Source organism: Erpetoichthys calabaricus, chromosome 11 (assembly GCF_900747795.2).
Source record: "Erpetoichthys calabaricus chromosome 11, fErpCal1.3, whole genome shotgun sequence".
Lineage (NCBI taxonomy): Eukaryota > Metazoa > Chordata > Cladistia > Polypteriformes > Polypteridae > Erpetoichthys > Erpetoichthys calabaricus.
In genome coordinates, this window is record NC_041404.2 from 35,749,084 (window position 1) to 35,764,409 (window position 15,326).

Consider the following 15,326-nt stretch of genomic DNA (forward strand, 5'->3'; position numbering starts at 1 on the left):
CTTTGCCTGCCTGTCCGTCATGCCATCCGGAAGTATACTTTGATTCCGGTTCCGGTCAGAAGAGGAAGTGTGTGTGTGTGTGTAAAGAATTAAGAAAAAAGGTACTTTTGGTTATGTTTATGTGTGTTTATTCAGGAGGCGTGTGAGATAATGTCGGTTTTGTTTGCATGACTGGAGATTAACAGCTGTAAAAATAAATTATTTCAAGTAAGAGCATGTATGTTGTACCCTAGGCAGAACAGAGCGAGTTTGTGTATTTTGTAAATTACTAATACAGTACAGTACTTAAAGCAGAGACACCGTACTTCAGTAGAGAAGAAAAGCTGACTAATTACCATCGTGGTTTGTATGAATAATTTATAATGAGAGAGATTTCCACATCTCTACAAGTTTAATACAGATAGTAATTTTCGACAGAATACGTGTTACCTTCCATGGCACGCGATGTGTTGCAAACTTCGACTGGTAATCATTTGTAGTGGCGCTTTATGAACGAGCTGTTAGTTAAAAACGCTGGTTTGTGCTGACTGAATAACCCTAATCTAAAAGCGATCATTCGTTTTGCAGTACATGTTTTATTCTCGATTAAATCGATACCCTCCTGACAGTTAATAATCTTTGCCACTAACAGCATGATCTAAATACGTTTTACTTTCTCAAATTGATCATTTTTAGATAAAACATGTGAAGTGTCGTTAAGTTAACCAGCTTTCTTGGTTCTCCACGCCATTCTTTTGTTGGCTAAATAAAGGTATGCAGGTCCGTCATAACAGCATTATAGGCCCCTGGGCAAAGCAGTGCACTGGGGCCCCTACATACACAATCACTCACTGGAATAAAAATGTAAATGGTCGATAAAATTAAACTTATATTTATTGTATTGGTGCTTCCAACAAAATTAGTGTTTAAACGTTAAATAAACATGCTGTACATCCATCCATCCATTTTCCAACCCGCTGAATCCGAACACAGGGTCACGGGAGTCTGCTGGAGCCAATCCCAGCCAACACAGGGCACAAGGCAGGAACCAATCCTGGGCAGGGTGCCCACCTACTGCAGGACACACACAAACACACCCACACACTAGGGCCAATTTAGAATCACCAATCCACCTAACCTGCATGTCTTTGGACTGTGGGAGGAAACCCACGCAGACACGGGGAGAACATGCAAACTCCACGCAGGGAGGACCCGGGAAGCGAACCCGGGTCTCCTAACTGCGAGGCTGCAGCGCTACCACTGCACCACCGTGCCACCCATACATGCTGTACAGCAAAGATTAATCAACAAGTCACAACATACATAGATTAGCATGGGGCCCCGATGCTTGGGCAACTGTCCAGCGTGCCCTTGCGTTAAGATGGCCCCGAAGGTATATGTACTGCCATTTTTCTAAAGGCAAATTATAGCAAAGAACATAGATCTGGCAAAGTACACTGCAAAAAAAAAAAAGAGGGGATCTCAGCAAGTTTAAAGTATTTATATCAAACCATATCTTGTTTTTCTTATTGTAAGATTTATTGACTTATCAAGAAATTTGTATTTAACTTTTAATTCCAGGTAACACAATTCATAGGATTATACACTGGTGTTATATAAATGTGCAACAAGGTACAGTACACAGAATTATGTTACACAATTATAAACAGTAAACACTTAAATATAAATCAGTATAGCAAAGTGGAATTGCAACCCCACCCATTATATTAGATAAGTCCTGTGTAAAATAATCATACTTTATACTGAATGATTTAGAGATCGACAAGACAGTGATGAATCAGAGACTTTGTTTAATCAGATTGATTACAGTAGGAAATAAACTGTACCATGTCAAGTAGTTCTTGCCTTTATAGATTGGTAATGTTTTGTTGACAGTAATAACTGAAAGAGATGGTTGTCTGGGTGAATGTCGTCTGTACTCATAATTCTGGCACATTTCCTGACGTTTGAAGTACACAGGACCTTAGTGGAATCCAGTTTCAGGCCTGTAATCTTTTCTGTTGTCCTGATTAACAAACTGCAGTTTGTTTTGAGTGAGCAGATATATTGTCATGCCACACTTGGAGAAAGTGAGAATGCTTGCAATGGCAGAACTATTATTTAGGTTATTTTAAGAAATCTTGTCAAGTAAATTTTGCTTATCGTTTGACTGTTTTTATTTTGCCAAGTAAAAACAAACTGATTCCCGTTTCAGTTTTTTTTGTTAATTATATAACGTTTGTATATGTATTTTGTTTTGAAGTGTAAAACATGTGATCTGCTCTCCACCACTGATTGCAGCTGTGCACATTCTGTTCATTAAAATGAACTGATTTGTAGACATTCTTTTGGAGTTTTTAAGGAAGATTTCAATACCCTAACTTTGGGACCATGGGAAAATAAAATGTGCTCTGATAAGTTATAAGAAATAAGAAACTAGAATTCCGAAACCCTGCGTTTCATTTGAAATCCGCATGGTATATTGACCAGTGGCAAAGCACATGAACTGACTTTATCAGTTTTCCCCTTTAACAGGACAAGCAAGGTGACTAGACTTTTCTGTACTCCTGAATGACTGTTTTGTTTTGTTTTGTTTCACACTGCAGTGCTCTGTTTGTTTTTGTCAGAAGTATTTTTTTTTTTTTTGCATCTAAATAAGTTTTCTGTGTTGTAAGTAGAAGTGAAGTGTATATGTTTTTTGTGAGATTCTTTCCAAACATTTATTGTAATACTTTTATTTTTAGTTTGCTTATTTTAGGATCTTGAGGAGACAGCTATCTGGTAATAACAAACCTAAATCCTGCTCAGTCCTTCTCAGTGTTCACATCTATCTGTCTTATCTATTTACTCATTTAAAGTAATTTTGATGTCATCAATCTTAGAATGTTTGGGAGTGTTGAGTGAAAACATTGTCAACTTACAAATTTAACATAAGCATGAAGACAATATATGAGGCGCCTCTATCCAGCAGGGGGCAGTAGCTCCCTGGTTGGAATAGGTTCTTTTTTAATAGCAGCATGTTGCATAACCCAAAACTGTATAGATATAATATTAAAAGGCGATGCCCCTCCCTTAGTGATAAGGTGGTAAGAAATGACATAGGAGAAATAACTTAGCTTTCTTTAATGACGATTTACGCGGCATAACAGATGAGGAAGCCATGACAAGACTGTCACTGAAGTAGGAGTACGGTGTATAGAGTCTGCCATTTTTGTCGCTGCATTGGAAGGATTTTCTGGATCGGATGACGTTATCTCCCATCCATCTGTCGGCTTCAAAGGTGTGCCGGGCAATGTTCCAAGGCTTTATACTCTTTCTCCATGTGCAGGCCCCCACTTAGGTGAATAATACAATTCCAAACAAGGCAAAGAGAGGATACAAATTCATGCTGACTCTAACACACAGAAATAGTGCACGTTGCCCATTTGCAGTTGTTCTTAACTCTAAAGGCTAGGCCCCTGTTCTAAATCTGGCTTTGTGTTGGCTGTACATGTGAGAAGAAAAGAAAAGCAGATTTAAAATATTTGCACAGTGACATATTAAACTTATATTCTGATTATAGTGCCCCAGAATGAATTGAACCAGTGTGCACATGTTGTCAATACCCTTTTAATGTGTTTTCATGCAACAAGCATGTTGTAAAAGGAAATGCAGTTTGTATTACGTACTATAAATGTGTGATGCAGCATTTTTTTAATGCATTAATAAAACTAATCACAGGTTTTGAGTCTATGGTACTAAATATGTTTTTGTTTGAGTAGTATTCAAATATGATCCACACATTAAACTTAGATGTATTTAAATGTAAAGTTCCATAATTCACAAATAAATGAAAAAAAAAAATAACTTGGTAGTTCTCATTTGTTTAAGTAGACACTGTTGGGGTAATAATTGTCAGATTTGCTAAATATAATTACAGTGCAATTGACAGGCCTTTGTAATACCCCAACTGTTATGTAGAGAAAATGTGTTTATGAGGTCAAATTTTTCACTTTAAGTTTTCAATGGCTTTGTATATTTTAGGCATCTCTGAACACACTCTGTGAGTCTTTGGGAGTGGAGTGACTACTCTTTATAAAATGTAAAATGTGAGGAAATACCACTCCAGAAGATTTTGTTTTCAATTCTAAAACCTCTAATCTTTGTGACAGGGTCAGAATGTTGAGTTTCTGATAAATTTCAATATTTTAGGCATCCCAGACCACAGTCTTTCTGAGTGATACATGCATGCAGACACTCATATCTAATCCCAAAATCCAAACAAAAGTTTGCACAGATACAAGCATTGCAGAATTCTTAAGTCTATTGACTTTGAACAAAATCACATCAGCAGATATGTTAAATGTTTTGCTCACATTAGTTTTTTTAGCAAGATATGATTCTTCCATTTCATTCAAATAAATACTGGATTACAATATTTTATTGTTAAAATATCATCAGTTTTATATAAGTAAGTTTATGTGTTGGATACATCAGAGTTTTACTTGTGAAACACAACATACAAGGAGCATTTCACCAAAGTAGAGGGTTGTGGAGTAATAGAAAGCAATAGGCCATTAATGCCTGCAGAATATGGTTATATAAGTATTTACTTATGTCTTTTTCTTTTTTTTTAGGATTGTTGAATTGACTGCACCATAATTAGGCAATTTTGGTAAACATTTTTGTTTCACCAGCATTTCTGAAAAGATTGCATTATGACACTAAAGCAAAAAAATGGGGCAATGTTTTGGATTTTCTGCGTTTGTACCTTTGTATCTTTTGCCCTGGAATGTGAAGCTTTTAACGACACACATAATTTAGATGGGGAATTTATGCAACATAAATGGAGTATTCCAGTTCATCTGCTTGCCGGTCTGCAAGCACACCGTGACATCATTGCGAAGGAAGGTTCAAGTGCTTTAATAGAATGTAATCTTACTGGAAACCATTATGATGACATTCTGTGGTACAATTCCAAAGGTCATATCCTGGATGAAGAGAGAGGAGGTAAGCCCTTAATGTTTGGAGTCCCAAAGTGCATCTTTTTTTATTTAGAATGTGTTAAGTGTTATACAATATTGTATATTATGGTCAGTTAAAATATTTTAAGCATATGTACTTTTCTGTAAGATTATTTGTATACTGTGAATGTGTTCTGCAGTAGTAGCCCCTATTGAATAGAGACGTGCTGCCGATGCACATCTTGCATCCGATATTTGAGTTGAGAACAGAATGTTTATATTCTGATGCTACTGCTGAATATACAAATGTTAACTTCATTGACAAAATACAATATATCGTACATTTTTTGTGAAGAATTTAGCAGAATAATCAAAGGCTAATCATTAACCACGCCCTAATTAGCTTCAGTTAATTTGCTTCTTTTTTGAAATCTGCCATTATATTTAAGGTCACTATTAATGTTGACTTTAAGTAAACATACTTGGCCTTTAGATGCTTCAGTATTACTGTGATAGTCTTCATATTGGATTATTCAATTTCATTGCACTACAGATGAATTTAGAATGGCATTGAGGTTGAATTTGATATAAATATCATATGATATCTTATATGACTAATTGTTCTTTATCTTATTTGCTATAATGTTGTTTTACAAAGCTAATTTAAATAAAAATCAGGCATATTTTTAATTTGTCCTTGTTCAATTTAAAGCAGCAAAATACATTAGAATCAGCTTTTAGCTTATTATATTCTAGTATAAGCTTAAATATCTCTCTGAATGTGCAAGTATTCTGTATGACTACATTGTGTTATACCTGTTGTCTCCGCCATGCAGCGGACAAGTGAGCTCGTCTGCTTGCATATACTTGATACTAAAGTAAGAAAAAGTACCTACAAGCCGGATTCCGTTTAGTGGGCAGAATTAATAAAAGTTACATTTTCATTCATATTTTTGTCTTTGCCAAACCTGTGTGTTTGGAAAGAGGCATTCAGCATTTTTGGCTGAAAAATTAGCCTTGTTTTTGATTCATGGCCAAATGTGATTAAAGTGTTTTAACAAGGAGATGCTGAAAATAATTTAACATTCACTTCAGTTCTCAATTTAAGTATGAAAATGCCTAAAAATGTTATGTCTTACCGAAATCTTCAGATTACTTTCTTTATTCCATTTTCCTATTTAATTGGCTCATCTCCATCTAATTGTGGTGCTAGTAACTTCAACTGCTGAGCCAAATGTCATTCTGTGTATTGATCTCTCCATTTTTATATTTGTAAAAACCTACTTAGTAGATAGCTGAAGTCATGTAACTTAAAAGTAATTGTTCAAAGTGCAATTAAAGGTATGAGCAGACTCTTCATATTTAAACACTTTGCATTAGCACCAGCAACAAACAGTTTTTGAGATGCTATTTCTCATCTGTCATTGACATTTTGCCACAAGTTTTGACTTGCTCATATATGAAAAATTGAAAGTAAATTAATCTCAGTAAATTTGGCGTTTTTGATTATAATAAATACAAAAAAAATGCTTGCTTGATGTTAATATAATCTTTTCTTTATATTTTTAGGAGGAAAATGGTTGATTTTGGACAATGGTGTTCTGAATATCACTACGGTGACTTTTGAAGATCGAGGCAGATATACTTGCATAGCATCCAGCTCTTCTACCTACTTTAACTACACCATCACCCTACGTGTAGCCTACACACATGGTGGTATGGGTTTGTACTTTGTTATTGTATGCCTTGTAGCTTTCACTATTACGATGATCCTTAACATTACTCGTCTTTGCATGATCAGCAGTCATTTGCGTAAAACTGAAAAAGCTATTAATGAGTTCTTTAGGACAGAAGGGGCAGAGAAGCTTCAGAAGGCCTTTGAGATTGCCAAACGTATCCCAATAATCACTTCGGCCAAAACTCTTGAACTGGCAAAAGTCACACAGTTCAAGACTATGGAATTTGCCAGACACATCGAAGATCTTGCAAGAAGCATTCCACTACCGCCGCTTATCTTAAACTGCAGAGCATTTGTGGAGGAGATCTTTGAGGCAGTCCGTCTGGAGGATCCAGATCAACCCCGAGAATCTGAAGAAGAAAAAGTTGCTATCAAAACTGCCCCCCAGGGAATATACACAATTGAATCTGAAATGCACAGTAACTTCTCTCCAAGAGCTGATTTAGAAAGTGATGTCTTCAACAAAGAGGTTCAGGAAATTGCAGTCGAAGTGTCAGTTCATTCTTCTTCTTCTTCTAGAAACAAGGGCTTAGACACTGTTTCGAATAGCAGTTCAGAAAATGAATGTAGCAGTTCTAATCAGGTAGATAGCATTATTTATGAAAGTCACATATAGAATAGACAGGTCATAGTCGAGTTAAAGCATGAATCACACGTGTGTCCTTTACCTTTTTAAAGTGTATATATTTTTTTTGCACACACTTTTTATTTTGTAAGGGTCCACTCATGGATATAATGCTTTTCTCGGATTATTATTTGTTGTGACTTTCCTTGATGGATGCCTTAAACATCCTGGTTTACAAAGATTTTTGTGTTTTTTTTCAATACATAATACAAACTAGGATAGTCCAGGAATAATTTTATAACTTTTTATAAAATTAAGTTAATTGCCTAAGAATAGAAAGTCAGATTTTGTAAATGTTGAGCAACATAGGTGTCTTTTTGTTTTTGTATTGTTATTTGGTTAGTTTTGTGATGCAAATGTATGAAAGGCTTAAAGTTCATTCTAATTGATTTTGGATATGTCTTACATTCCCGCTATTGTAATGGCACCGAATATATCTTTTGACTTTTTCTTACTTGAAATATGCTGCAGTTGTTACAGCAGTTTGAATTAAATTTTGTGTTGGTTTATCATCTGTATTAAGATTATAATATTATATTATCTGCTGCATACTCAAAGCAGGCACAACCATGTAGTTCACAGATGCATTCTAAACTAGCTCACGAAATTAATATCCATTGCGGACAACAAGTATGGCGAAACAGTATCTTCAAGTCGCTTGTGTGTTATTGTTTCTAATGGCTTACAAGTCTGTATGTTCGTTTTGTATTTGCAGATGCAAAACATTACAATAAACAGAACATTATTTAATAGGAATGGGAATTGCCTGGGAGATTAACACTGTTTTATCTGTTACAGTAGAATGATGTCATGTTGTATCTTAAGTATTGCCATTAGGTTCCGTAATATATTGAAATCTATTATTTAATTTTGATAGAAATTAAAATTGTGATCATATCTCTTATAAAAATATCAAAACTATTACACTTGAGATTTTTCAAGTAAGGAATGTAGAAGTTTTGACGTAAGGTAGTGTACTTACTAATAATGGTGCCAGGGAGAAACGATGAGTTGCATGTTGAATAGCACATGCAAGCAAAGATTTCACTGTACTCTGTTTACATGACTAATAATACCCTATAAATTGTTCTTCATTATGTGTTTAAAATGTACAAGGACCCTGGGCTCCTGACATTTTCTAGAACATTAAAATACAGAGTTAAATTCCTACATTTAAACTGGCAACGTTCTTATGAGTGTATTATGTATGTTATGGGAAACTGGACAGAATAGGAATGCCACAGAAATGTGCCAGCTCCCATTAATGTAAGTAACTTGTAATAAGTTTCACCGCAAAAAAATTTCAACGCAGTGTTAAGCGTTCTATCTCTCATACATACAGTGGTTAGATGTGGCAGCTGTATGTCATTTTTATTTTTTTGGCCTGTGTGTTAGTTGCTGACACGTAACAAAGACATGGCATGAAACTCTGCCGCCTCACGCTCTACAAGTCCTAGTTTCACATATGCACCCAGGCACTACCTGTGTTAAATTTGCATGTTTTCTTCATGTCTGCATGAGTTTTCTCCTGGCATTCTTCCTGTTTTTGGAGGGCATGCATGTTAGGATGATTATAACCTTTAATAGCCCCAATTAGAGCATGCATGGGTTTTCCCTACCAATAGCTGGCTTGAGTCTTGCACTTTATGTTGCAAGAATAAGCTCTGGCCTCCCGTGACCTGGTACTATAGTAAGCATGTTTGAAAGGTGAATAAATAAGTGTGTCGTCATCATACGTACTTGTCACAATTTATTATTGTTAAAGAGTGAAGTTTAAAGCTTATGCAAGTAGCGATGCCTTTAAAGTCCTCTGCAGTTTAGACTTGAAGTAGCAGTAGTTATGTGCAGTATATTTATTAATATGTTTTTAAAAATCACCTACTTAAAATGTACTGTGTTGATGCCACTTCATGATATTTGCGCTACAGACAACTTAAATGTCCCTTCAGTTGGGCAAACAGCAGCAGCACTAAGGAACAACTGACCTCTAGTTCACTAAGCTCGGAGTCAGGAAAGATTTGAAAATAATGTTACTAGAGGGAGTCGCACACATTACAAACGGATCCATACAGCTGATAAGAGTAAGCCATTCAGATCATCCTACTGTATCTCATTCTTTCCTATTTTCTTAAATGATTTCAAAGAGAGTATATTCAAGGTGTCCCTTTTTAAGAGCATTATTTGTTACATAACTTATTCCATCTATCAGTATGAACAGATTTTTCTTACTCTTTTTTTCCAAAATAACCATTAACCAACTTCTATTTGTGCTCCAGTCACCATATTTTAAAACTATTTATAAAAACTGGAGGTAACTTCACCCAATATAGTCTTTGCGTGCTGTATCTGTACACAATTGTATCATAACACCCTGGGTCATACCCTACTAAGTCTTTATTGAAAATTGTATAATGTTGTTATTTATTCAATTTAATATGGAGATCATACTGCACATCATTTTCTGAACATGACATAAGTGAGCGGAGAACTTTAACTTTGTTAGATTTAATTTGTCATAAAGTATATTATCATTTTGTCTAAGTACGACTGTTTTGTAAATTCATTTAATCTCAATATAGGTTATCAGAGATTGACATACTATACATTTCTGAGAGATCAATGGTCTAGGTGAGGGGTCCCACTGTGGCTACAGGTTTTTGTTCCAGCCATCTTCTGTTTTTAATTGAACTGCTGTTTCTCAGATTCTGTCTTTTGGGAGCAAAATAGAAATTAGAAAACTAAGTTTGGTTAAAAAAAATATATTAAAACGTACTAAGCAGTTATATGGGAATAATGTTGTTTTTTTTTCAATATTTCACCTTGATTTTCAATCTACTTTTTCCAGGTGTTTTAATTGTTTCATTCATTATTTGCTAATTTGTGGGTCTGTCGCTAAAGTAGTTGCAGCATTTCACAATTCAGTGTTGTTTCCCTGGGTTTCTGCTCTGCAATTAAGGGAGCAAACTGCACAGAGAAAGGGCAAAATATAATAAAATCAACAAAAAAAGAGTTCTACATTTAAACCTATACCAAAAATAGAAATATTTCTAAATGTCTTTTATATGTAAAAATCAAGCTATAATTAAATTAGATCAGTGTTTTCAGTTGTTGTCAATGATTATGAATCTGGCTGAAACAAAAACCTGTAGCCACAGTGGGCCCCCAGGACCGAATTTGAAAACCTCTGGTCTAGGTCTGCCAGAACTTCTATCTTTGTTACTGCAGAGGGCACTGTTGTACATAGTTTACATCCGATCTCCAGTGTCAAGCGTTTTGGCAGTTTTTATTGGCTACAAATAAAAAAAAAAAAAAAAAAAAAGTCTTACTTTTAATTAAGATTTTCAGGGTAATTGAAATACTTTTCCCAGAACAATAAATCCTTTAGTATGTTTCCAAAGATGATTCCATTTGACTTGGCCCAATTTTGATTTGTCTTTACATGCATAATATAATTTGTAATGATGATCTCCAACATGAATGTTTTTATGGGTTTTTCAGATGCCTTGTTCCACTTTACTCTGTTAAAAACATTCTCTTAATCCTTAAAGTATGCTCTGTGAGCAGGTCTTCTTTGAACTCCTATTTCCAGCACAAAATCTTCTATTATAGCTATTCTTTCACTTGTTCAGCAGTTCTTTTATCCAAATAACTTTCTATCTCTTAAACAGTTTGTCTTCCTTTATTTTTTTGCAGCAACTTAAACATTTGAAGAATGTAAAATAAAACAGATCATTCTGATTGTGTAATGTGTTATAGTAAATCATTGTTGTAATATAGTTTATGTTTATCTTCAGTTTTATGTATTCATATGTAAATGTTGTATATTGTGTCTTGTAAACGCTTTTTCTATTCTTGATTTTTGACATTTCTTTGTTACTTTACATTGAAAATTTAAAATATATTATCAAGATCAGTAATATGAACTCCAGTTGTAATGTATTGTGTGTGTTTATATTATAAGGTTGTTAGAAATGTACAAGAGTGTTAAGACGTTTGGAAGGTATTGTGTGTGTGTGTGTGTGTATATATAATATATATAATCATTCCAATCTTTCTATGTATTTGTTTGTTCTTATGCACATGTCATGTAAATTGACATAGAGATATGTTTCTAATTTTGTATTAAAGAATGTTTGTTTTAAAATGCATTTAATACATTTCCATGACAACTTTATCTCCCCTTAATCTGTAAAGAAACAGATCCTCTCTCAATACTAACAAGTACAAGATAAAAGCTTTCACAAAGCAGGATTTGTATTCTTCTCCATGTCATGTGCACTGTGCTAAGGTGACTTTTACTAGCAAAATGTTTTTTAAAATTAAGCACAGAAAAGGATTATATCTTTGATAAACAATTTGGTTATAGCAAGTGCAAAGAAGAATACTTCTATTTACTGGTACATTCATGAACTAGTATTATATATTTGTTGGTTTCTGTCCATTTGAAGAAGGTGTACATCTTGAAGTGATTCTGTAGGTGTATACTGTGAAAATTGAATATTTATGGTGCCATTATTGTGTTACAAATTGCATCAAAAACCAAGTACTTTAAATTATTCCTTTTACTTCGTATAGACAATTGCAACAATCTGTGTGTTGCTGTGTTTACAGAACTTATTTGCATGATGTGCTGTCCTAAGAAGATAATGTTTAATATAATGAAGTCTCCATGTTTCTAATGATGTTTCATAATTCTGCTTTTTTCCCCCCACAGTCTTTTGCAAGGCATTGTAGCACCATGCAAAATGAAACTGTTAAAGATTTGGATTTCACTGATTTCTGAAAAGGCATGTTATATTTTGCACATTTTGTCCCTTTTCTAAATTTGTAATTTATACTAGAGTATTCCTACTCTTTGTGTGTATATTAAATAACTTTGCTTCATGCCATTATAAAACATATATTTTTTGCCTCCATTAAAAACCTTAACCAGTCAAGTTTGCATGGTATTGCTAGCAAATTGTGCACAATCTGGCAGGACATGCTCAATAAGTGATATGTTAAGATCTGCATGAATCTCAAGTCTTTGTTAAATTATTTAAAATCACATATTAGAGTAGATCCTTGTGACTTAATATTTCAAATATTTGCTTAAAATTTATGCAAACATTAGAATGTTGTCAAGTGCTATGTTGGTTTATAATCGGTTTGTACAAATATTTATAATTAAATGGTTTCTATTGGAGTAATACATAACATCAAATTTGTTAACTTCCAAGGTAATGTGTGAATTCTGTTATTCTGATATGGTAGAGATTCATGATGATTTAATACTTGGATTTTATCTCGTTAAGTCCTATTTTATTTCAAATTGAGGGCTGTCCTATTTGGGGAAAAAAAATTAAAAGTTCTGGGTCTAAGTATACAGTATGTTATTGTAACTGAATTCATTTCTACCATAAATGGCACAAGTAGATGTAACACTTGAAGACTTGCTTTTGTAAATTCATATCAGTATGTTTGTCATGAAATCCAGTATGCAGTTTTTACTCTTGCTAATTTTAATCAGAATGCCAATTTTGTATTAAGTGTTGTTTTTTCTCAAATCAAATAGGTTTAGTTTATTCAATTAATAACCAAAAATATTTGCATAAGATGAACCTAATGCATCAAAATTGATGTTCCATTTGTAAAGATAATGGAAGGTAAAAGTGATTTTAATAAGGAGCAGTTGCAGTGAATGCCAATTGAATAGTAGCTCAGATTATAAAAAATGAGTTTAAGAGCTCAGAAATTAATATAGATTACATAGCTAATAAGTGACATCCTGAGCTTCAGTCTTTTCTGTTTTCTTACCATAGAGATGTATCACTGTTCTGATGCTTTATTTTAACAGCGCTAAGCTGGTCTGTAGTAATTATTCGATAATACAGATATTTAAGATATAATAGCATACAGTATGGTGCCATTTATTCTGTTTAGTACTGAGTCACATTTTTGTATAGACAGAACATTAATTGTCTTTGTACCTCTGTAGCATTGTGCTCATTTTGTCTGGGTATTTTTAGTGGATTAATCACACATTTGTGATAGTTTTTTTTTTCTTTTAAAAATGGGACCATGTACTGATGTTTAACAGTAAATATTTGCTTGTGAAATGGGCGAATTGATTGTGTACTGCTTTTTTTCAAAATTTCACACATTTGACAGAAGCTGAGAATTGCAAGAAAAGATTAATAACTTCCTGTGGTGGGTTGGCACCCTGCCTGGGATTGGTTCCCTGCCTTGTGCCCTGTGTTGGCTGGGATTGGCTCCAGCGGAACCCCGTGACCCTGTTTGGATTCAGCGGGTTGGAGAATGGATGGATGGATGGATTAATAACTTCAAAATTCTTCACCTTTAACAAATAGTAATAATCTAAAAGTAATTGATTACCCCACTGTGAGCTTTTTATCAAAGATACTGATACAGCCCTTCACAACAAAGATGATTCCAGAGTAAATGACTGAATGTCAATATTAAGAAAAAAAGATCATCATAACTTCAAAAATACCATTAAGACAGGAGAGTCTTCTGGGGAGTTAGGTGCCATGCTTAAGATTTTGGAGTCCAATTGAATTTTATTGAAAAAGAGTCTCCAGATTCCATTCATGTTGCATTTGATTTATGCTTCTGCTTTTTAATACATTCAAGTTGTATTTATTTGTTTTTACTGGTGTAGGAGCATACCTTAATTTTACAACACACTATATTTTCTGATCAACTGCCTTTTATTTATTGGAAAGTAAAAAAAAAAAAAAAAAGTGGTTGAGACTGATCCACCATTTTAGTACACAAGAAGAGTGTAATTCACAAAGCTGAAGGCATATTGAGATTGCCAGTCCACTCTGATATTTTTAATACAGTATTCAACTTGTAGAGTGTGGTATGCTTCATGTACTGAGTATCCCTCATTTATTTATGAATATATGAAAATGAAATAAAGGATGAAGCTGATGGAATGGGACAAATTTGCTTTTCATGTGTACTAAAAGAAGTGTGTAGACAGCAAGCTGTAATTGTTGATCAACTCCTATAAGAGAACATGGTAGGATGATTCCATACTTACAGTAAGGAGGGTGCGTACATTAAGCAGGATGTTAATTGATAGGTTTGTGTAATGTTAGTGAACTTGTAATCATATTCCTTTTCACTGGTTTGTTTTATTTTGTTGGATTACCAGTCATTGCTGTGTGCTGTGAGGTTATTCAGTCTGGTTTCTATTCATTTTTAAGAAAATGTAAAGAAATTATGATTTACATCATGAAAATGAATCTGTTTCCTGCATAAACGGATAAAAAGCAAGCTTCTGTCCCTTCCACTTAAGGGAGCCCACGCTGGTTTCAGGTGCATAACCTGGAAAAACCATTCCTAGAGCAGCTGACAGTACATTTAAGGGGACACTTTCTCCCTTATGAGGCCTTTTAACTGTAATGTGACCGTGCAGGTCGGCTCCCTCTTCTATAAGTGGATGAGCATGGCTGATGAGGACAAAACACATCTGAAGCAAGGGGATTGTGTAAACGTGTTCAGTGCTTTTATTAAAAATAAAAAAAAAGTGTTCAAAAAGTGCAGTGCTTGGAAAATAGTTCAATAAATAAATAATCCATAAAAAGGTATATCAGTGGAGGTTAAAATCAGAATAAATAAATCCATTAAAATGAAGTTAAAATCAACTGGCAGGAAACTGTCGTTACTAAAAACCTGGTTCCTTTTTCCTCACTGGCAGGTCCTCTTCTCATCCCATTTGGGCCTTGCACCAGAGGAGACGCCCTACTGACAAACGCAGCTGCCCTGCCACAGGTCCGGGTCCCTACTGTTCCATGGCTATAGCCTGGCTTCCTCTCCAGACTTAGGCTTGGGACTCCAATGGCCATGGCAATCACGTTGGAGCTCTCCTCGACCCCTGCTGCCTTCCTGGTCTTCCATGGCGAGTCGCTCCTTTAGCCCCCTCGGGTGTCAGCCTCTTGTGCTGCTCAAGGGGCTCTCCTTCTCAGCTGCCTGCCTTCTCTCCCTCGAGCCTGCTCACTCGCAACGGCTCCTTCCTCCTCCTGCCCTCTCT

General features: G+C 34.8%; 1 protein-coding gene across 1 annotated transcript; it reads left to right on the forward strand.

The window, feature by feature from the left end:
- Nucleotides 1–31: 31 nt before the first annotated feature.
- LOC114660317 (microfibril-associated glycoprotein 3-like) lies at nucleotides 32–13,387 on the forward strand. The gene is made up of 3 exons (XM_028812936.2): nucleotides 32–101; nucleotides 4,596–4,968; nucleotides 6,492–13,387. The coding sequence occupies exons 2-3, from the start codon at nucleotides 4,677–4,679 to the stop codon at nucleotides 7,274–7,276; spliced, it is 1,077 nt and encodes a 358-aa protein (XP_028668769.2). The 5' UTR covers nucleotides 32–101; nucleotides 4,596–4,676; the 3' UTR covers nucleotides 7,277–13,387.
- The last annotated feature ends 1,939 nt before the right edge of the window (nucleotides 13,388–15,326 follow it).